This window comes from Mustelus asterias, chromosome 1, assembly GCF_964213995.1.
Source record: "Mustelus asterias chromosome 1, sMusAst1.hap1.1, whole genome shotgun sequence".
NCBI classification, from domain to species: domain Eukaryota; kingdom Metazoa; phylum Chordata; class Chondrichthyes; order Carcharhiniformes; family Triakidae; genus Mustelus; species Mustelus asterias.
In genome coordinates, this window is record NC_135801.1 from 53,138,384 (window position 1) to 53,163,343 (window position 24,960).

General features: G+C 44.7%; 1 protein-coding gene across 1 annotated transcript in view; it reads right to left on the reverse strand.

Annotated features, from left to right (window-relative positions):
* Positions 1-24,960, reverse strand: part of LOC144507131 (tetratricopeptide repeat protein 29-like) — a 273,293-nt gene that overhangs the window by 82,126 nt on the left and 166,207 nt on the right. Inside the window, exon 4 of the mRNA XM_078233957.1 lies at positions 17,503-17,588. Within this exon, the coding sequence (XP_078090083.1) occupies positions 17,503-17,588 (86 nt within the window). The remainder of the gene's footprint in view (positions 1-17,502; positions 17,589-24,960) is intronic.

Here is a 24,960-nt window from a genome sequence, read left to right on the forward strand (position 1 = left end):
CCGTTGTCGCAGCGTCTGCATGGTTTCCCCAATGTACCATGCCTCGGGACATCCTTTCTTGCAGCGTATCAGGTAGACAACGTTGGCCGAGTTGCAAGAGTAGGTACCATGTACCTGGTAGATGGTGTTCTCACTTGAGATGATGGCATCCGTGTTGATGATCTGGCACGTCTTGCAGAGGTTGCTGTGGCAGGGTTGTGTGGTGTCGTGGTCACTGTTCTCCTGAAGGCTGGGTAGTTTGCTGCGGACAATGGTCTGTTTGAGGTTGCGTGGTTGTTTGAAGGCAAGAAGTGGGGGTGTGGGGATGGCCTTGGCGAGATGTTCGTCTTCATCAATGACATGTTGAAGGCTCCGGAGGAGATGCCGTAGCTTCTCCGCTCCGGGGAAGTACTGGACGACGAAGGGTACTCTGTCCACCGTGTCCCGTGTTTGTCTTCTGAGGAGGTCGCCACATCATTCTATTATGGAAGCAGGGAGGCATTGAATGGTCTCATTGGGAAGGGTCTCTTAAAGTAAGGGTGAAGGTGGCCTTGAGTAGGGGAGGGGTCAGATTGACAAAGGCCATGGTGACGCCAAAATTGAAGGGGGGGGTGGTGGGGGAGAACAAAAATACCCTTGTGAAAAATAATGGGATTAAGGATAACAGGGGGAGGTTGGATAGTAACAGGAGGGATTGGAAGATTGGAATTAGGAGGCAGAGACTGTGGAGGAGGGTGGGAGGAATCGGTGGGTGATGGATAGGCTGGAAAATATCAGTCCCACTCACAAACCGTTAGAAGAATGATTGTCACCTTTACTGAGTAATGATGCAGTTGAAAAAAACAATATGGTGGGGGGAGTCTCAAGACATGCACACTACAAATATAGGAACTAGAAGCAGGAGTAGGCCATTTAGCCCTTCGAGCCTGCTTCGCCATTCATTTTGATTATGGCTGATCATCGAATTGAATATCCTGATTCCCCCCTTCCTCCCATACTCCTTGATCTCTTCAGCCTCTAGAGTTATATCTAATTTCTTCTTGAAATCAGACAATGATATGGCCTAAACTACATTCTATGGTAGTGAATTCCACACACCCTCTGGGTGAAGAAATTGCTCCTTACATCAGTTCTAAAAGGTTTACCCCTTATCCTCAAACTATGGCCCCTACTTCTGGACTCCCCCACCATTGGGAACATTCTATCTGAATCTACCCTGTCTAACCCTGTTAGAATTTTATAAGTTTCTATGAGATCCCCTCTCACTCTTCTAAACTCCAGTAAATATAATCTTAACTGACTTAGTCTCTCCTCATATGACAGACTGGCCATCCCAGGAATCAGCCTGGTAAACGTTCACTGCACTCCTTTTATAGCAAGAACATCCTTCCTCAGATATGAACACCGCCTGATACAATTGCAGCAAAACATCCCAATCCCTATGCACAAATCCACTCGCCATGAAGGCCAACATACCATTTGCCTTCTTTACTCCCTTCTGTACCTGCACGCTTACTTTCAGCGACTGATACACAAGGATACCAAGGTTTCACTGAATATCCACCTCTCTCAATTTATGCCCATTCAAGTAATATTCTGTCTTCCTATTATTGCTACCAAAGTGTACAAGCCTCAATATTCACAGTTTAAGGGTCAGGACTTACATGGTGCAATGCTTAAAGTCATGACTTTAGTACAAGGTTAGAGTATTGATAATGAGTGTCTAGGTTAATGGAGGCAAGCTGGGAATGGCCTGACAGAATGTTTCAGCACATGGCTGTATTCACCTTGATCAAGATCCTCTTTGTGAATGTGCAGTTATGTCTGAGAGGGAGCCTCAGCTACCTATGGACCTCCAGGACGCGCTTAACTTGCAAGGGATTATTATGCATGCCCCTATTGACATAAAGGGTACATAAAGTATTATGAGGTAAGCTTGATAACTTGTCCACGGGAAGCTTTATTTAAGGTGTGCACCCATTCACAGTCAGGTCTAAGACTGCCCAACAGGCTCTCATACAGAGAGGAGCTAATTTCCCATGTCACCTGACCCACACTTTTAAAGGGGCAGTCCGCACCCCAAACCCCAACATACAATATATACACATATATCACAGGGATGGCCTGGTGATGCCATGTCTAGACTGAAGGCAGGCCAAGAGCTTAACACTGATTCCTGGTCTGGAGATGATGGGTGATAGCTCAAGGGGAAATTGCAGTGATGTCTCAAATCTATTTGTTCACAAATGCAAGCTAGCCTTGTTGCTAGCTGTGATTTGAGTGAGGAGAATAAGGGCCTGTCACTGATTAGCACAGATCTAGACACAGCATCAGCTGAGTTGCCAACCTCTCTATGGAGGAAGCCATGCACTCATATGCTGGAGCCATGACAGAACTCTTGGCTGGGATGGACTCCTCCACTATTCCCCCAAGGCTGCTCATAGCCTCTGCCATCTCTGGTAGATATTTCTTTCCTCCTCTCTGCACCGCTAGCAGGTTTCTTGTGGCTATTCACAGAGGAACATCATCAGAATAGAGCTCAGCATGAATCTGGTCTTCAGCAATCCTCTGGCTGTCAGGAACCTTAGCTGCGATGCATCAATGGTGTGTTCACCAGATTGTCATCACAAACCTAATTTTGAATGTATTGTCACTGAGGTGACTGCCTCTGCACTGGTGGAAGGTGGTGGGGGAATGATCTCATGTTGTATCCTCTGAGTATTCTGTGTTATCATCCTCAGAGATGGGGTTTTGGTCTAAATCTTCTGGTTCTGACCGTCACAGGAGTTGTCTCAGATGGGACAGAGGATTCAACAGACAAACAAAAGGTCCATTGACCTCAGGCGGGAATTTCCGGTTCTGGGACAGGTGGGACTGGAAAATCCCATCCTGACTGTGAGAACTTGAAATGGAAAACACAAAGAATTAGCTTAAGGTAATGCAGAATCCTATTTCCCAGTGCAGTGTTACGTGTGTCTCCTGCATGCCCAGTTCTCCCCACCAGTTTGGAAACATCCTCACTCCATTGTCTTGATAGTTGATACTCTGGTCTCGCAATCAGCAGTTGAATAATTGTCCTGTCCTTTGGCCAGGTTGACCACCAACTCCTCCCAGGGCTAAATATGTGGCAGTCACGGACACTGCTACCAGCCTTTGAGCATTCCCTGAGGTTATGCACTCTTTTGTTCATAGGCACACAGAAGGGATGAATATCATCTTCATGGACAGCTTGCAGGCCTATGGCAGCTAATGCTACCTCCCTTCCACACATACACTGTCCTGCAACTATCACAGTTGTGGCACCCACACATTCAGTCCACATTTTCTATCTGGCGCTGAGGCTTAGAAACAAAACCCCTGTCTGGCATCCCTCTCGACTCACACATTTACATTGTATCATTGTATAATGACATAATGGTTGCCATATTTCAGTGACTACACTGTACCATTTGCCCATGTGGAGCATGGAGATCGTTGACCTTTTTGCAGCTTTGGGCCCACTCTTGCTTGTGGACTCCACAGCTGCCCATCTGTACTTCAATCTCCATCCAGACCACGTTGGTCTGGCAGGAGGGTTTCCTGTTGCCATCACTGGGAAACAGGACCTACTGCCATTCCTGGAGAACCTGCAGGGAGGCATCGATAAACCATGGGGCCACTGGTCCTCCGCACTGATAATCAAGAATCAATAGTCAAGAATATAAGTGGTTATATCAACAGTTGGAGAATTCCAGTGAGGGGCCAAAATGACAGTTTGCAGTAGTAGTTGAACCTTCAAAATGTCCACTCATACAGCCAGACTGATGCTGCTGGGTTGCAGGGAATGCATTCCTGTCCAGGTGTCTTTAAATATGGTACCAAGACCTCTGTCCCCTGCCCACTACTGCTGAACAATTTGCTGGAGTCCTTGGCCACAATCTTACTGATTTGTCCCACCAGTCGATTGGCGAAGTGAGCCGGTGAGATGGGGCAAGAAGCGAAAAATCAGGATCACATCTGGTTTCTCGCCTCTCGCAATCTTACCAGCTTTGATTTGCATGAAATCGGCTTTGCACCCTCTGCATATCATTAGTGAATCCCGGACATAATCGTCTGAGCTCATTTGGACTTACCCCCTCACCGGCCGAGGTCCTCACTGGCGAGAATCACATATGATCCCCACCAACGGTGGAACTGGAGGCTCGGGGTCAGAGCCAGGCAGTGCCCCTTGGGCAGTACAAGACTGGCAGTTCCCACATAGCACCCTGGCACTGCCTGCTGGGCACTCTAGCACTGCCGGGGCAGTGACAAGGGGCAGAGCTGGGCAGTGACAAGACCGGCACAGGGAGCGATTGGCGGTAGGTCACCGATGGAGTGGAAGTGGGTGGTGACAGGAGTTCTCTTGGTACACTGGGAATTCAAGGCACTTGCCCCCCAAGAGCTCAACCAGCTTCACCAGTGAGATTAGGGTCTGCCTCGTTCCCTACTGGCAAGAATCGCATCCTGGATCTTTTTTTTAAACTGAGTGCCATATGATTGCAACTGGGAGCTCGCCAAAAAAGTCAGTGCGATCCTCTCCCATTTTTCACGCTCGTTCAGCACTTTGAAATTCTTTCATTAAATTTCGCTCCTTGACTCTGAATATCTCATTGGCTTGCCAACTGATTGGAGGACTGAGAGATGCTGCAGATGTCTCCACTGGAGGGCTGCCCGAATGGGGTACCCGGAAGTGCACTCAGATCCTGCGCGGATCAGCTGGCAGAGGTATGCACAGATATCTTCAACCTCTCTTTACAAGAATCTGAGATCCCTATCTGCTTCAAGAAGACGACCATCATCCTGGTACCTAAGAAAAACCAAGCAGCGTGCCTTAATGACTATCGGCCGGTGGCTCTGACAGCCATCATTATGAAGTGCTTTGAAAGGTTAGTCATGGCACGAATCAATTCCAGCCTCCCGGACTACCTGGATCTACTACAGTTTGCTTACCGCCGCAACAGGTCCACAGCAGACGCCATTTCCCTGGCCCTGCACTCAACCCTGGACCACCTAGATAACAAGGACACCTATGTCAGACTCCTATTTATTGACTACAGCTCAGCCTTCAACACTATTATTTCCACGAAACTCATCTCCAAACTCTGTGGCCTGGGCCTCGGCACCACCCCCTGCGACTGGATCCTGAACTTCCTAACTCACAGACCACAATCAGTAAGGATAGGCAACAACACCTCCTCCACGATCATCCTCAACACTGGTGTCCCACGAGGCTCCTACTATACTCCTTACACACCTATCACTGTTAGGCCAAATTCCCCTCCAATTCGATTTTCAAGTTTGCTGACGACACCACCGTAGTGGGTCGGATCTCAAACAATGACGAGACAGAACTCAAACAATGACATGAAATAGAGAATCTGGTGAACTGGTGTGGCAACAATAATCTCTCCCTCAATGTCAACAAAACGAAGGAGATTGTCATCGACTTCAGGTAGCGTAAAGGAGAACATGCCTCTGTCTACATCAATGGGAATGAAGTAGAAAGGGTCGAGAGCTTCAGGCTTTTAGATGTCCAGATCACCAACAACCTGTCCTGGTCCCCCCATGCCGACACTATAGTTAAGAAAGCCCACCAACGCCTCTACTTTCTCAGAAGACTAAGGAAATTTGGCATGTCAGCTACGGCTCTCATCAACTTTTACAGATGCACCATAGAAAGCATTCTTTCTGGTTGTATCACAGCTTGGTATGTCTCCTGCTCTGCCCAAGACTGCAATAAACTACAAAAGGTCGTGAATGTAGCCCAATCCATCACTCAAACCAGCCTCTCATCCATCAACACTTCCCGCAAAGCAGCCAACATAATTAAGGACCCCACGCACCCCAGACATTCTCTCTTCCACCTTCTTCCTTTGGGAAAAAGATACAAAAGTCTGAGGTCACATACCAACCGACTCAAGAACAGCTTCTTCCCTGCTGCTTTCAGACTTTTGAATGGATTTACCTTGCATTAAGTTGATCTTTCTCTACACCCTAGCTATGACTGTAACACTACATTCTGCACTCTCTCGTTTCCTTCTCTATGAACGGTATGTTTTGTCTGTATAGCACGCAAGAAACAATACTTTTAACTGTATACATATATACATGTGACAATAATAAATCAAATCAAATCAAAAAATCAACGAGGTTGGCCTCTTGATCTCCCTGATTAAGTTTGCTAGCACTCTGTATGCAGTTCCATTAGAGTCATCATCATCACTTAAGGAAAAAGGACTACTGTCTCTCTCTCTCTCTCCAACAACTGAGCAGGGTGCTGGTGCTGGGTGTTGTGGCCTGGAGCCTGAAGCCTGGAACCTGAAGTCTGAGGCCTATGTTTCCAGCCCTATGTTTCCAGCCCTGTCACCATTGCTTTCTCTGCCTGCAGTGCTCCATGAAGCAGAGTCCCAGCCATTCCTAGGCCTCAGTCAATTCCCTCTCCTGAACCTTCCTTTGATTCCTGTTTGAAGGACAAAGACTGTTTTCCATTTGCCTTTTTTTGGGGGACTTGTGTAAGAACTTTTGTCCGAGCTGGGACTTGTTAAAGTGATGTTCCAGCTGAGACTCATGTGCCCTGAAAGGCGTGGCCAAGGAAGGTGCAACCCTGGAAGACCCAAGCCAGGAAGGAGTGCTTCAGAAACTGTAGTTCAGGAAGGTTCAGCCCCGGAAGGTGTAACCCCAGAAGGTGCAGCCCCAGCAGGTGCAACTTCAGAAGATCTGGCCTAGAGGGGTGGACCTTGAAAGAATGTAGTTTAACTTTGTAAACTTCAGAAGATGTAACATTGACAGGCGAAACTCTGGAACGCGAAGCCTCTAGAATGTCCAAACATTTTTTGGTTGTTAATGGACTGTCTGTTACCGGATCATGTGGTTTTTCATATTGTATTAGTTGGTTGGTTATTCCACCCCCCCTCCTTTTCCCTTGCATTATTTGTGGCCCGGGGCGGTATCCCCCCCTGGATAAAGTAACCCCCAGGAGGTGTAACATTCAGTTAGAAAGAGTTCTGGGTGGTGAACCCGGATATAGAAACACTGGAGGGTCCCCATTCTCTGGGAGAAAATCTGGAAGTGCAGCCTGGACTGAGTACCCCAGAGAGTCTCCCCTCCCGCCCCAGCCGAAAATCCGGAAGGGAGAGTCCGGACAGAGTAGGTCCAGGGTGGCCTCCTCTCTTCCCCCCCCCGCCCGAACATCCGTAAGGTGTAACCCCCAGACACAAGTACCTCTGGACGGTTGCACCCCCCCAGCAGGGGAAAAACCCAGGAGGCAGTGCCCTGGAGGGCACCAGATATGCTTCAATGTTTATTTTTGTTGTGTACAGTTTGCTGTGTTGTACTCATGTAGATTTGTAAATTATGATTGGTAAATTGAGGTGTTCCCTTCCTAAATAGAAGGTAGTAATTGTAGATTATTGATAAATGGATGGCATTAGCCATTGGTACTGTATCTTTTATATTCGTTCTTTGAATATTTGTAACTTTTTGTAATAACGTATTTGTAATAAACAAAAGAAATCCCTGATTAAGGTAATGATTATTTGCCCAATCACAGAATCTCACCTGAACATATATTGAGGAGTGTCAGGGCTACTGAGAAGTTATTTCAGTGGCGACATTTCAAAAAGAAGGACCCCAAGGAACTTGCTCGTTAACAGCCACCTTTGCTTTAGCTAAGCTATTTTTAGGCATCATGCCTATATTTGGGAAACTGGACTCTTTTGAACCTGCTGTGGAGGACTCAGTATGCGGAATGCATGTATTGCATTTTTAGGGCTAATTACATTGTGGCAAATGAAAAGCAACGGGTTATTCTTCTGACCACTTGTGGACCATCAGCATTGGCCGTTATTCGCAGCTTAACCTTCCCGGAGGTACCAGATACCAAAACCTTCCAGCAATTGGCGGACATAGAGAATGAATATTATGACCCTAAACTGATCCAGAGAAGGTGCCAGTTTTACTCGGAAATCCGGGAGACAGGGAGTCTGTTACGGGTTTCTTAACAAGGCTGAGATGACTGGTGGAAGCATGTGAATTTGGGTTGACGCTTAATGAGATGCTTAGAGATTTGGTATCTGGGATAAATAATATAACTATCCAAAAATGCCTGTTGGCTGAAGCCCAACTGGCCTTCAAACAGGTGCTACATCTGGCCTTAGAAAATGCTGCAAATGGGGCATATGAGTTGCAAGGTATCCCGACTGGTACCCATGCTAGTTCGACTGAGTTCAGGGACCGCCACTTGAATGCAGGTGATTACATAGCCTCCCTCAGGAAGTATCCAGATACAAGCAAACCCAGGTCTGCCCACAGCACAACCCCAAAGTAAAGGCAAGCTTTGACCAGACAGTCAACAGTACTTCAGAATTCCGCCCATCAAGGCATTGTAATTGTTGCTGGTATGCGAAGTTTGTGCAGCCAAGTAAGCCTTCAAAGACCTTGACTTAAGAAAAGTCTACCCAGGAAGGTCCACTTACATCCTATGTGGAACAATTAAACTGCATAGCAATGTCCAAATCGGTAATCGTAAGATTAAATGGAAATCTAGTATTAATGGAGGTTGAAACAGGCATGGCCATATTGATGGTTGGAGAATCAATGTTCAGTAAATTTCACATAGGATTCCAACCTTCAACTTTAATCAAGACTTCGGCAAGACTGAGAACTTATACATGGGAACCTCTGAAAATTGTGGGTATACCTTTGTTTCTGTCTTTTACGAAAGGCAACTGGTTAGGTTACCATTAATGGTAGTGGAGGGCTCGGGCCCAAACCTAATGGGACGGAACTGGTTGAGAGAAATCCACCTGGATGAGAGAAATCCACCTGGATTGTCTAAACATTTTCCATGTTTCCATAAAAAATGGCTGCTTGAGTGAAATCCTGCTCAAATACCTGGAAGTTTTTCAAGAAGGGCTAGGAACCATAAAAGGAGCCAAGGTGGCCTTGCATGTCGATCAGGACGCAGTCCCATGATTTTGCAAGGCCCGTGTAGTATCATTTGCTTTAAAGGTAAAAGTGGAAAAAGAAATTAGAAGACTGGAATGAGAAGGTATCATAAAACCTGTCCAGTTCACGGAATGGGCAGCACTGGTCGTGCCTATTTTCAAGTCAGACGGTTCAGTCCATCACAGGGACTTTAAACAAAAATAAACTGTTATTCACAATTGGACAAATACCCAATTCCACGGATTGAGAATTTATATGCAAAGTTGGGAGGGGAACTCTTGTTCTCGAAATTCGATACGAGTCAGGCTTATTTGCTGTTGCAGCTGGATGAGGATTCGCAGAAATCTTCCATGATCAATACTCTAAAGGATCTCTGTCAATACACAAGGTTACCTTTTGGGGTATCGTCAGCCTGCTTCATCTTCCAAAGAACAATGGAGAGTATGTTACAAGGTTTACCCCAGGTGGCCATTTACCAGGATGACATTCTCATTACGGGTAAAACAAAGACGGAACACCTACAGAACCTGGAGGAAATGCTTAGTCGTTTTTCAAGGACAGGCATGCGCCTAAGAAGGGAGAAATACATCTTCCTGGTACCTCAAGTGACGTATCTGGGCTACAAAGTGGACAAGCCGAGTCTACATCCTTTAGAGGACTGGGTGCAGGCAATTAAAGACACCCAGGCTCCCATGTCCATCCTGAAGTTACAGTCGTTTATAGGGCTGGTGTCGTACTATGGAAAATTTATACCAAACTGGGCCTCCATCTTGGTTCCGCTACATCAACTGCAAAAAAAGGGTTAAGCTTGGGAATGGTTTGCCCGTCAAGCCTGAGAGAATAAAGCAACAGCTGTCATTATCAAATGTCTTAGCATGTTACGATCCTAGAAAAGAGTTAGTGCTAACCTGCGATGCATTTCCGTACGGCATTGAGGTGATATTAGCACATAGATAGCCAAATGGAGGGGACTGCCCAATAGCATATGCCTCCAGGACCTTGGCCATAGCGAAAAGAAAATACACCCACGTTGAAAAAGAAGGGTTGGCAGTAATATTTGGAAAAAAATCCATCAATACCTTTATGGGCGGAAGTTTGTGATTGTCATTGATCACAAGCCGCTACTGGGGCTACTAAGAGAGGGCAAAGTCATGCCAACGATAGTATCAGCACATATCAGATGTGGGTGTTGTTATTGGCCATCTACAACTATCAGTTGGAACACTGGCCGGGAGGCCACGTGGCAAACGCAGATGCCTTGAATTGGATGTTTTTAGCAGACACTCCACCGATGGTACTACAAGTAGAAGAGACGGTAATGACCATGAATTTTCTGGATTCCCTTCTAGTGGCTGCACATAATATACATCATGGATGCAAAAGGAACTGGCCCTCGCAAAAGTTAAACAATTACTGCTGACAGGAGAAATGGAAAGACCAGTACTACCCCAATTCCACCTGGGGGAAGAGCAGTTCACTGTAGAAGATGGCATACTCCTGTGGGGAGCACAAGTGGTTGTTCCGAGTCAGGGCCACCGTTCCATACTGGCTGAACTGCATCACGGACCCCCTAGAGTGTCCAAAATGAAGCTCTTGGCAAGAAGCTATGTTTGGTGGCCAGAATGGACCACAGACATAGCGGTGCTTGTGGGTCGATGCCAGCAAGGACAAAAGTTGCCGCCAGCAGCTTCCCTACAACCATGGGAATGGCTGGTAGACCATGGACAAGGTTGTACATGGATTATGCAGACCCATTAATAGGCTCGATGTTTCTAGTCATAGTAGACGCCTACTTCGTGTGGATGGACATCCATAGGGTGCATTCGGCGACCACTGCAATAACAGTAGAGAAACTTTGCACCTTCTTTTCGACTCATTGGATTCCAGAGATGTTGGTCTCTGAAAATGGGACAACTTTTGCCAGCCAGGAGTTCACCAGGTTCATGAAATCGAATGGAATTCAACATATCAGAACAGCATCATATCATCCATCTTGGAATGGCCTTGCAAAGAGCATGGTCCAGACTTTAAAAGTTGGTTTAAAAATCAGCTGGCAGTCTCAATGGACACCAAGCTCTCCCATTGGTTATTTAACTATAGGACAACCTCCCATGCCACTACGCAAATAGTATCCACAGAATTGCTCATGGGCAGATGATTCCATGCTAGATTGAGTTTGATCTTCCCAAACCTGGGGACGAAGATGGAAAGGCAGCATAAGCCCAATGCAGAGAACACAACAACAGCAGCTGGGAGAGACAATTGGAGGCCAGTGAAAAAATACTGCTAAAGAATTACGTCAAGGGTCCCACATGGCTACGAAGAACAGTTGACTCTAGGACTGGGCCGGCTTCCTACAAATTACGCTTGGGTGAGGCCGTCCAGAAAAAAAACAGACCAGGGCAGGCCTTGAAATCATAGTTCATTCAGAAGACAACTATGCCCTGCAGGCCATTCCTGGGCACTCCAGTTTCTGACTTTGTACCTGAAGCACTCTTAGGACTGGAATTGAGTGTAAATAAAAGGAATCTGGTGAAGGGACTCTGGCCTCTGAGGAGTTATTTCAGTAAGGTTATCCATCCTGGGCATCTCACTCCCCCCCAGCAACCAGTGTCCCCATCAGTCAGGACACTGGCAACACAACAACATCCCTGGTGCCATGCACTACCTGAATGGGTTTCCTACATTCGTCATATCCTCGCCACGGTGCTCACGGAGAGCATACAGGTGCCTGTCCGGGGGTCCCTACTGGGAACCCTTGGAAGCATAGACATGGATGCACTCAGTTGGACGTCTGATGCAGTGACTTCCAGGAATAGCTTGCAGTTCAGACAGATGGGGGACAGGCACCCTCGTGACTATAACAGGATGCATTCCCATTGAAGGCAGCATTGTAGAGCTAATGCAGTGTGAGGAGCTGTCTTAATATATGCAGAGCTCCCTTGATTGAGGCAACAGCTGACAGAGCTGCTGCTTGTTATTGTTAGTGGGGCCTGGAGTGGATTGTCCGCGAGAAACCATGGAGCCTGTCCAGCAGACAGCTGGCAGGGCAACCAGAGCGATATTTGTGGTGTTGGTAGTCGACCTCATGTGAAACCCCTCAGGGGTCAGTCAGCGGCCACAGGGAAAGCACGCAACATGAGCCCCAAGCCAGCAGCAACCCCTGACCTGAGGACCCCCAGACCTGTACGAGCTGCCCCCAAACCTCAGCACCCATGCAATTCCCCCACCTCACAACATGTCAGTGGCTGAGAACCCCCCTTCCCCTACTCTCCGGAGGTGGTGCTTAGTGGTACTCACCTCCTCCCTCCCCTTTGTTACTGCTGCGCATGTCCCAGACTTTTTTTAGACCATGATTTGCACCAATGTGATGCTCTGCTAGGGAGGTGGGAAAGGTATGGGAGGTGGAAATGGCCATGCCGAACTCACTAATGATATTGAAATCCATTCAAATGCTAGCTAATAGGCTTCGCACTCATTTTGGGCTAATTGACCATTGCAGAGGGGCAGAAAACCCACACCCACTATTTCTTCTGTGCTATATTTATTCATTAACATGCACATGTATCATAAGAGTGAGAGTTGCTAAGTTTGAAAACTAAGTGACAACGCTTTTGTTTGTTTTCAGAAGGTATTTTTGTCTGAACCAAAAGGTGAGTTGAGGTCGAGTTGGGTGAGGTGACTGTCTTTCTCAAACTTCAACCCGCAAGTTAATATGTAGTTCATTTTGTGAACAATTAGTCTTTTTGCCAGACAAGCTGCAATGGTCCAATAGTATTACAATTCAGTACCTTATGGGCTCGAGTTGAATTTTATGGATGTGCTACACTATACAGCACATGATAAGATTAAATAAACAAACTCTTAAGCACTCAGTGCTGCACAGCAGTTACTCTAAACAATTGTAGGTGCCTACTGATGAGGTTTCTTTTCCTTGAAATCTTCCACTGGAGTTTGGTCTGACAAAAAAAATACCAGAGTCTATCTAATTCCAAGCAGAAGGTGGTTCTAACTGCAAGTTTTTGCAGATGTTCATATCCAATAATCTATCCATAATTGATGAAACAGGGAGGTCAGATGTAATGGCTGCTATTATTCAGCAACAAATAAATGGTTATTGACAAAACAAGCCAGTGTGCTGCCGAATGCAGTGCAGTGACATACATGAAACAAATAGAGACACAGTAATGGAAATGGATGTGCAGCACTTATTTCGGAGATTCTTGGGCGTACTTTTTTTGGCATGGAGGGCCACGATAACATGGAGGAAATGTGAGTCCTAGGGAACATGAATGATACAAGGAGTATTGCAGGCACAGGAGAAAATGAGAGAGCTGCAAAAGCAAGAGACTGGTGAGTGCAAGTGCAGAAAATGTTCAGAGCTGACTTTTGAAAGTAGTGCTCTGGTCCAGATGTCTGCCTTACTTTTATCTTATACCTATGTCGATGGCAATATACCTGGTTGTCAAGTTCCAGTATCCTCCCAAGACTCCAAAATCATAGTATATGCATGTGCATGCTTCAGCACCATGAAGTACCTACATCTAAGGCTCCATTGGTGAGCTGAACATTAGCAAATACCTTTATTCTCACATATCAAAAATCTTTTTTAATGCAGATAGAATTTTTCATGAAAAAGAATTGAAAAATCATACTTTTTTGAGCACATTATATACCAGAATTAAATACCGAGGACATCTTCTGAAAACCTATGCTTGAAATGCTTTTAAACATAAAATAATTGGCAAATTGTTTTAAATAAAACTTTATTAGGATATAACTAAGTGTTGCATAATAATTTAGTTTGAAGTGAGTCCATTAATAATTATTGTGTTGAGTGAAATAATTAAAATATTTTCATAATTGAGAAGATATCACACAAAATAATTATCATTAACATAGTAAAGAAATTTCTTAAAGTATCTTTTCCATTTCTGAAAATCTACAGTCAAATATCAAATAGCATAATATGCTATCTTTGCAACTAGCTAAACTATGGATTTATTCTATACAGCATTAGAAAGAAACAACAATTACATAAATACATGCCATACTAGGATTCAGCCTTATGGTTATGTTATCTATCTTAACAACATATGTCGCCTCAATAGTTCTAAAGGTTTTTCAACGCCTTTTCCTTTCTTGCCCCCATTTAATTTTAATGGTGTATTTTGTTCCCCTTGATATAATTGACATTGTAGGGTTTTGAATATTTGGTTTTCTCAGCTTGTTTCTGGTGAAATAATGTCAAAGAACAAAGAACAAGGAACAATACAGCACAGGAACAGGCCCCTTGGCCCTCCAAGCCCGCGCCGCTCCCTGGTCCAAACTAGACCATTCTTTTGTATCCCTCCATTCCCACTCCGTTCATGTGGCTATCTAGATAAGTCTTAAACGTTCCCAGTGTGTCCGACTCCACTACCTTGCCCGGCAGCGCATTTCAGGCCCCCACCACCCTCTGTGTAAAATACGTCCTTCTGATATCTGTGTTAAACCTCCCCCCCCTCACCTTGAACCTATGACCCCTTGTGAACGTCACCACCAACCTGGGAAAAAGCTTCCCACCGTTCACCCTATCTATGCCTTTCATAATTTTATACACCTCTATTAGGTCACCCCTCATCCTCTATCTTTCCAGTGAGAACAACACCAGTTTACCCAATCTCTCCTCATAACTAAGCCCTTCCATACCAGGCAACATCCTGGTAAACCTCCTCTGCACTCTCTCTAAAGCCTCCACGTCCTTCTGGTAGTGTGGCGACCAGAACTGGGCGCAGTATTCCAAATGCGGCCGAACCAACGCTCTATACAACTGCAACATCAGACCCCAACTTTTATACTGTATGCCCCGTCCTATAAAGGCAAGCATGCCATATGCCTTATTCACTACCTTCTCCACCTGTGACGTCACCTTCAAGGATCTGTGGACTTGCACACCCAGGTCCCTCTGCGTATCTACACCCTTTATGGTTCTGCCATTTATCGTATAGCTCCCCGCTACGTTAGTTGTACCAAAATGCATCACTTCGCATTTATCTGGATTGAACTCCATCTGCCATTTCTTTGCCCAGATTTCCAGCCTATCTATATCCTTCTGTAGCCTCTGACAATGTTCCTCACTATCAGCAAGTCCAGCCATTTTCGTGTTGTCCGCAAACTTACTGATCACCCCAGTTACACCTTCTTCCAGATCGTTTATATAAATCACAAACAGCAGAGGTCCCAATACAGAGCCCTGCGGAACACCACTAGTCACAGGCATCCAGCCGGAAAAAGACCCTTCCACTACCACCCTCTGTCTTCTGTGACCAAGCCAGTTCTCCACCCATCTAGCCACCTCTCCCTTTATCCCATGAGATCCAACCTTTTGCACCAACCTACCATGAGGGACTTTGTCAAACGCTTTACTAAAGTCCATATAGACGACATCCACGGCCCTTCCCTCGTCAACCATTCTAGGTAGTGAATAACTCCACCAGGTTAGTAATGTCCTTGTCAATTAGTGTGGCAAAAAGTCATATTTACCATTAAAGTTCATTCCTTTGGGTGTTGTTATAAGTTAAATGACTACAGAAAAAACAACTAAATATTAGCTTATGTAACACAGAATTTGTTCTAAACATAACAAAAGTTTATAATTGTTTCATCATGTAAGCGCAATTCAATACAGCCAACGCTATGAAATATCAGAATAAAAATAAAAGTTATTCAAATATTGAAATTACGTACTTTTCACTGAAGTTCAGGATAGAACAAGACTAAATGTAAAACCATAAATATTTTTCTGTAACTAAAATGGTGAGATGTTTCCTGTCATATTTTGTTTGACAGTTGCAAATGATGGGGTTAATGACAGACCTTTCTATATGTCAGGTGGGTTGGTTCGAATTGAGTTAAATAAAGGATTCAATAGCATATTGCTATCTAATTTAATGGTTTTGGCTACACATCAAAATAATGATTCATAATAGAATATTACAGTAATTTTAAAAACTACAAAAAGCATATCATATTTTTTAAGCAAACTATGAACTAAAGTACTCTAAGGGTTCTGTTCATAGGTATGTATTTTAAATAAATGTTCCTTCCCAGATGTTTATTGGTAGCCATAAGTTTATTTGTACTTGAATGAGCAAACACTAACGAGGTAACAGTGGGAGGAAATTGTTGTCTTTTACAGCAGCTGTTGCTGTTAGATCCCAGTTATAGTCTTCCGTAGAAAGACAGCCTGAGGTGGCACACTACAACAGGATAAAGGAGATGAAAACTCTGATGGAAAAGCTGGGAAACAACCACTGAGACCCCAGAGCACAGACCCCAGGAGTCTTGAGCTGTGTGGCAGGACCTCTTTAGCATGTCTCTGAGGCTTGTCCTGGCAATGAACAGCATATTACCACAAGGCAAAGCAGAAAGCTAGCAAGCTCAGTATAATGATAAGCAGGCGTCCTGAGGGAGGGGGAAACTATGATCTGAGGCCTGTATACATCTGAGCTCCACTCAGATGGAGGGATGATTAATATAATAAAGCATAAATGTAAATTGTATGCAATGGCTCTTAAAAAAGTAAAACAAACATTAGCTTGTATTTATTTTTCCCATATTGGCAGATATCAGTTAACCTTTATCTATACTTTGATGATTTTTTAAATGTACATGAGCAACTCTGGACAGTGCAATTACAGCAAGATTGTAATAAAATAACAAAATGGAGCATACTAATACTGACAGGTCAGTTCCTAGTTTTATCTGGTTAAAAAAAAGAGATGATCAAAAGTAATTGCACATTGGCATTATTTAGGGTGCAGGAAGTTTTCTTGCTCCATAATATGTAAACAATGCTACTGATCTTTGAGCTTTAAATTATTTCTTTACAAATAAAACACATTTTTTCCCATTGTTGTGTTATTTCCCAAATAAACTAAATAGTGATTATTTTTCTGTAAATTAGAAACTATATGTGATTTAAGAAATTAGATTGGTGCTAGTATTTTCTACTGACACTTCTTTATTGAATGTGAAATTTAAAAAAATCATGAAAACATATTTTGATGTGGTAATTGATCCGTTAATATATTGTTCACAGACAAAAATAATAACATTGTTTTTGTGTCTTCCTGAAACCTCCTCTGCTTTTCTTCCTTCATAATATTTTCTATCTCTCTCCCTGTCTTTCTATTTGTTTTCCATCATGTTTATCTTTCTTTTGTTTTGTGGATATGACTTGCTCTGTCTCTAATGCTTATCTCTTATGCTTTAATTTTTGCCTTCACTCTGTAGATTTCTTGTTTCCTCTGTCTCTTTTCTCTGCTGTTTATTTCCTATACCCTATGTTAGTAACACATTCGCATTCCTTTAATGATTTGCTTGTTTTGTACCTTTATTAAAAAGTCAGGAAACAGCAAGATTGTAACCACCATATATCAAGTTGGGGAGGATACAAGTTGGGATTATACATGAATGTTTTCATGGTATCAAAACCAGTTCACTATTCAAAGCAGTTAATGTGTTGAATCAAAACAACATAGAAAACAGACAATTAAACATGAACATAATACTTACGCCGATAGCTATGTCTGGATCTCCAGAACTAAGGTAACCTAAAGCCACACGATACAGAGCAGCTAGTTCCATCTTCTTATCGCCCCCTGGTGGAAACAAATGTCTTTTTATATGTACACGCTCAGTTAATAATACAATTCTAAAAAGTCTATATCCACAATTTGCTTTGGAACCAAATGCATTCAAACAGCAAATGTTTAACAATTTATTACAAATCCACTGTGAAGAATAAGTTACATTTCATTCATTTTTGTTTTCTTTCAGCAACAAATGCCTGAAAACGTAAAGCACTGAAACGCCTATTTTATTGTCGTAGCAAGAGAAATCCTTTTATGCAGCCAAATATATATTAACGAAGTCAACAGGTGGCAGGGCAGTACAGCATAATGAAGCATAAATGCATGTTGTCACAGCAATAAAAATGTATGTCAAAGTCTCAGAGTAGGTTCATTGCCCATTTACCTCATCCTTTGTCTGCCAGATGTATATAGACAAAGACAAAAGGGTTCCAAGGCACTGAGAAAATACAAGGCTATTATGCAATCATTAAAAACAAATGAGAATATTCAGGTAGTTTAACATGTTTCTGGTATGCTACTATACCAGAACTTCTTTGTAGCATCAATGTGGAAAAGGCTTTGAATATACATTAAAATATGGACAACTTATATCTTGGAATGAGCAAGCACAAATGTAATTTTTAAGAACTATGGAAGTCCCTTTTGGCTTGGGACATCTAACATCTTTATGTAATGTTGCAGAGTCCACATTAGTACAAGCTTTGCCAACTTGCAGGGCACTGTAAAATGAATGAATTACATCAAAGAAAGCAGTGCAGAGAGAGATGTATTCAGTTCCTCAGCAGAACTATACTGATTGCCAACAATCCCACTTGGGGCAGTGGAACCTTCCAGCAGTGATGGGGTTTCAAAAACATCGTACCTTGATGCTACCAGGTACTTCCTTGCAATTGCTTATAGTCTGCTACAATGGAGATCTGGGATAATGAAGTTCATCACATTTCAGGCTACACAAAGTAGAAAATGCTGGAAAATCTCAGCAGATCTGACAGTATCGGTAGAGAGAATAGAGGTTGGAAAACAAGATGTGAAGTGAGATTTTAGAATTTTAAAAATAAGAATATAAAATAAAAATGGATGAATGATAAGAAGAAATGAAACAAAATAAATGGAAATGGGGTGAAAGTGGAGGAGAGAGTTCATGCTCTGAAGTTGTTGAACTCAATGTTCAGTCCAGAAGGATGATAGGGAGTGGGATAGCTTGAACTTGGTTTCAGATAAAGCTCGGCACAACATCGTGGGCCGAAGGGCCTGTTCTGTGCTGTACTGTTCTATGTTCTATGTTCTAAGGCTGCAACGTGCCCAACTGGAAGATGAAGTGCTGTTTCTCCAGTTTACATTGGGCTTCATTTAGACATTGCAAAAGGTCAAGGACGGACATATGGATATGAGAGCAGGATTGTGTGTTGAAATGGCAAGCAACAGGGAGGTTTGGGTCCTGCTTGTGGACAGACTGGAGGTGTTCTGCAAAGCTAGTCTGCGCTTGGTCTCTCCAATTTAGAGTAGATTACATTGGGAGCAGTGAATGCAATAGACCAGATTAATGGAGGTGCACATGAACGCTGTTTCACCTGAAAAGAGCGTTTGGGCCCTGGGGTGGTGAGCAGAGAGGAGGTGAAGGAACAGATGTTGCACCTTCTACGATTGCATGGGAAGGTGAAATTGGTGATGGGTGAGGTGTTGGGTGCGGTGGAGAAATAGACCAGGGTGTTCTGGAGAGAACGGTCCCTGCGGAATGTTGACGGGGGAATGAGGGGAAGATGTGTTGAATGGTGGAGTTGGTGAAAATGGCAGAGAATGATCTTTTGAATGCGGAGGCTGGTGGGGTGAAAAGTGAGGACAACGGACACCCTATCAAGGTTCTGGGAGGGAAGGAAGGGGGTGACAGCATTGGCGCGAGAGATGGGTTGGACACGGTTGACAGCCCCGTCAACCACAGTGGATGGAAAACCACAATTGAGCAAGAAGGAAGACATATCAGCAGCACCATTTTGGAAAGTGGCATCATCAGAACAGATGCGCAGAGGCGAAGGAACTAAGAGAATGGGATGGAGTACTTACAGGACATGGGCTGTGAAGGGATGTAGTCAAGGTAGCTGTGGTTGTCGGTGGGGATGTAATGGACAGTCTATCACCAGAAATGGAGACAGAGAGGTCAAGGAAAGGGAGAGAATTGTCAGACTTGGACCATGTGAGGATGATAGACGGGTGGAAATTGGAAGTGAAATTGATAAATTTTTCCAGATCCAGACGAGAGCATGAAGCGGCACCAAAATAATTGCTAATGTACTTATGAAAGAGTTGTGCGAGGGGGCCAGAGTAAGACTAGAACAGGGAATGCTCCGCGTACCCTATAATGAGACAGGCATAACTGGGACCCATGTAGGTACCCGTAGCCATACCTTTTATTTAGAAGAAGTGAGACGAGTTAAAAAGAAATTGTTGAGTGAGAGAACAAATTTAGCCAGATGGAGGAGTGATGGTAGATGGGGATTGTTCCTTTTGAGATTGTCCCTGCCATCCTCCCACATTGAGACATAATCTGGTTCACGCTCAGCGAGAGTGTGAACCAGATTAGCATATTTAAACCTTAATCTAAATATGTATTTCCAGGTCTTAGCTGGAATCGCCTAGTTCCCAGTATTCACCGTCCCGACAGCACACCGGGAAGCTGGTAGGAATCACTACTGGTTTCCACAAATGGGGGGGATGGGGCTCGGAGGTCAATGATGCCACAGGATAGATGCACTACTGCCAGGTACCAGGGGCACTTTCAGGTTGGCATTGCCAAGGGACAGGGCATGAGGGGGGCCTATGACTCTAGCAGAGTTTTGCGCACTTGGGGAATGGGCCACTGGTAGTGACAGGGAGAGTTGGCACTCAGCACCAGGGTTTTGAATGCCACACACCCTTGGCATCACAGGAACAGCAGAGCAGGGAGCAAGGTTGCCAAGGACAATTTGCAGCCATCTGGTAGGCTCCATCTGGCAATGGGGGCATGACTATCAAATTTTAGCTTCAGTGGAGATGAGCAGCAACACCCTTCACAAGAAGGGCTGCACCATGGGCATCATGAGGTCATAGGATAACAATGAATGCCAAACGCTCAACATAAGATCAAGACAGAGATATCTGGAGATGACCAATAGCCCTGCAAGAGACAGTGTCTTTCCAGGCAAATGGTCACAAATAACTGTTCCCTCGTTAGCAAAGACTTTATACCTTGCAGCGCTGGTCACTATGCCCTGCCAGTGACCATCAGAAGTCATTTGCTTCTAGTTCCTTTCAAGAGCCAGCTGCAAACCTCTGGTCTTTGATGCCCTCTTTGCCAGATTTGGATGCACATTCGTTTAATGACAGAGATGGCCTCAAAGATGGCATAGGATTTCACCTCTAGCACTGGATTTCCTCAGCTGCTGGGCATCATTGATTGCACCTATGTGGTCATCAAGGTATCTAGTGACCAACAAGTGCGATTCACCAACTCAACATCCACTGCTGTATGACCACAAAAATAACTTTCTACATCTGTCTGCTCACTTTCCTGGCAGCTGCGATGAATCTTCATCCTTCATCAGTCCAGACTGCCTCCAATTTTTCTCCACCACTGAAGTTTGTGGATCCTAGGGAAAAAGGAAAATCCCTTGAAGATATGGCAATTGGCCCTCAATGGGAGTGCCAGTCATGGGCATAGCGGCGGTACATCTGATGCCTGTGGCTTAGCAGGACAACCATTGAGCAAGCAATTTACATGTAAATCACTCTTGTAATATTGGTCATATTTGTTTTAATTGTGATTACAATAAAAACAAATAAGCAATTTAATCTGTTAAATTTCAGGTATTGTTGATATTGGTTTAGGCATGTTGTATTGTGAGAAATTATGCACATATACTATTTAGATTATGGTATATAAATATAAATTTATATTATGGTATATATATTTTAAGTGGGAAGAGAATGCAGTATATGGTAGAGCTGCACTCTCTGCTGCAGAGTTGTAAATATATATAGTTCAATAATGGCTGCCTGCAGTCAAGGATGTCTTATTCAGTGCATTGCATAATAGTGCCCTCATGAGAACAAGGTATTGGAGGACGCAATTTGGCAACAGGCTTCAGCAAATATTGCTGTGCTCCTGAGAGATCCAGGCAGTGAAATAATTGATTCAAAATGCTGAAAGTCTGTTTCATGACATTCTATGCGGCAGCATAGCTCTCATTGTTGGTGCAGTGTCTAATGGTCTGGTGGAGGAGGGAAAATAAAGTTGTAGAGTGGGTAATACTTCGCACCAAGCAACCTGCCTCTCGTTCATTGTGGTGGCTCAATATGGGGTACATCATTGTTCCTTCACTGTTGTTGGGTCAAGATCTTGGAACTCCCTTTCTAACAGTTCGGTGCTTCCAGTGTGGGATGTGGGAGTTCCTAGAAACACCTAGCCTCCCGGAGGACCACATTTGCGCCAGGTGCGTGGAACTGCAGCTCCTGAGGGACCACGTCACGGAACTGGAGCTGCAGATTGCTGACCTTGGTCTAGTCAGGGAGAATGAGAGAATAATTGACATGAGTTATTATGTTACACCGGGGCATCGGGAGGAAGACACGTGGGTCACAGTTAGGAGGAGTAAAGGTCAGAAGGGTAACATACCAGAGAGTACTCCAGTGGCTGTCTCTCATAATAGGAAGGGCTCGGCGACAGGTGTGAGAGGGGAGGGGAGTGAGCAATTAGTGGAGGGGTCACCTGTGGTTGTCCCACTCCAAAACAAGTATATTGTTTTGGATAGTGTGGAGGAGGATGACTCTCCAGGGGTAAGCCAGGTCACTGGCACAGAGTCAGGCTCTGTGGCCCGGAAAGGAAAGAGAGGGGTTAGGAGAGCAATAGTGGTGGTGGATGCGTCGGTTAGAGGCACGGACAGGCGATTCTGTGGGTGCGAACGGGACTCCAGGATTGTAGTCTGCCTACCTGGTGCTGGGGTAATGGATGTCTCCAAGCAGATAGGAGGCATCTTAAAAGGGGAAGATAAAGAAACGGATGTCATTGTACACATTGGTGCAAATGACGTAGATAGGAAGAGCAGGGGGAGCCTACGAGAGCAATTCAGGGAGTTGGGAAATAGACTAAAAAGTAGGGCCTCCAGGGTGGCCATCTCTGGGCTGCTCCCAATGCCTCGTGCCAGTGAGGCTAAGAATAGGGAATTAGTACAATTGAATGCTTGGCTAAAGGACTGACCCAGGAGGGAGGACTTCATTTTCCTAGATCAATGGGAAGTTTTCAGGAGAGGATGGCACCTGTACAAGAAGGACGGGTCACAACTAAGTTGGAAGGGCACGAATATCCTGGCTGGGAGTTTTGCTAGTGCAGTTCGGGGGGGTTTAAACTAGTATGGCAGGGAGGTGGGGATCAAAATATTAGGTCGACAAGTGTAGAGGCTGGGGATGAGCTTGGGGCTGGGACAAGGCTGGCAAAGAAGAAGAGCACTCTGGGGGAGGATGACCTCACTGGGCCTAGAGGTCTGGAGTGCTTATAATTCAATGCAAGGAGCGTAGAAGGTAAGACAGAACTTAGGGCCTTAATGCTCACGAGGAATTTGAATGTGGTTGCGGTGACAGAGACTTGGTTGAAAGAGGGACAGGACTGGCAGCTAAATATTCCGGGGTACAAGTGTTTTAGGCGAGACAGAGGAGGGGCCAAAAGAGGTGGGGGAGTAGCAGTATTAGTTGGAGAGCATATTACAGCGGTGCAGAGGGAGGACAATTCAGAGGGGTCGTGTAACGAGTCACTATGGGTGGAGCTTAGAAACAGGAAGGGCGCAGTCACTATGTTGGGGGTATACTACAGGCCCCCCAACAGCCCAAGGGAAGTGGAAGAACGGATATGTCAGGAGATACAGGATAGGTGCAGGAAAAATAGGGTTGCTGTAGTGGGAGACTTCAATTTCCCTGGTATAGACTGGAAATCGCTGAGAGCTGGGACTCTGAATGGGGAGGAATTTGTAAAATGCGTACAGGAGGGTTCTTTGGAACAATATGTAGATAGCCTGACTAGAGAGGGGGCTATACTGGACCTAGTACTGGGGAATGAGCCCGGTCAGGTCTTCAAAGTTTCGGTAGGGGAACATGTGGCAAATAGTGACCACAATTCTGTTAGCTTTAGGATAGTGATGGAAAAGGATGAGTGGTGTCCCAAGGGTAAGGTGTTGGATTGGGGAAAGGCTAACTTTAGTGGGATTAGGCAGAAATTGGCAGCTCTTGATTGGGAGAGGCTGTTTGAGGGTAAATCCACATCTGGCATGTGGGAGTCTTTTAAGGAACAGTTGTTAGGGCTACAGGACAGGCATGTGCCTGTAAAAAAGGATAGGAAGGGTAGGATTCGAGAACCGTGGATAACCAGGGAAATTGAGGGACTGGTCAAAAAGAAAAGAGAGGCGTATGTTAGGTCCAGGCAGCTAAAAACGGAGGGAGCTCTGGAGGAGTACAAAGAAAGTAGGAAAGAACTCAAACGGGGAATTAGAAGGGCAAAAAGGGGTCACAAAATGTCCTTGGCAGACAGGATTAAGGAGAATCCCAAGGCATTTTATTCATACGTTAGGAACAAAAGGGTTGTCAGGGAAAAAAATCGGACCTCTCAGGGACAAAAGTGGGGAACTATGCTTGGAGCCCAAAGAAGTAGGGGAGATCCTAAATGAATACTTTGCGTCGGTATTCACAAAGGAGAGGGATGTGTTGACTGGGAGTGTCTCGGAGGGGAGTGTTGAACCGTTGGAGAAAATCTCCATTACAAGGGAGGAAGTGTTAGGTTTGTTAGAGAATATAAAGACTGACAAATCCCCAGGGCCTGATGGAATCTATCCAAGGCTGCTCAGGGAGACGAGAGATGAAATCGCTGGGCCTCTGACGCAAATCTTTGTCTTGTCACTGGACGTAGGTGAGGTCCCAGAGGATTGGAGGATAGCCAATGTGGTCCCGTTATTTAAGAAGGGTAGGAAGGATAACCCGGGTAATTATAGGCCGGTGAGCTTGACATCCGTGGTGGGGAAGTTGTTGGAGAAGATTCTTAGAGATAGGATGTATGTGCATTTAGAAAGGAATAAACTCATTAACGATAGTCAGCATGGTTTTGTGAGAGGGAGGTCATGCCTCACTAACCTGGTGGAGTTTTTTGAAGAAGTGACCAGAATGGTTGACGAGGGAAGGGCCATGGATGTCGTCTATATGGACTTTAGTAAAGCGTTTGACAAAGTCATGGCATGCTTGCCTTTATAGGACGGGGCATAGAGTAGAAAAGTTGGGGTCTGATGTTGCAGATGTATAGAACGTTGGTTCGGCCGCATTTGGAATACTGCGTCCAGTTCTGGTCGCCACACTACCAGAAGGACGT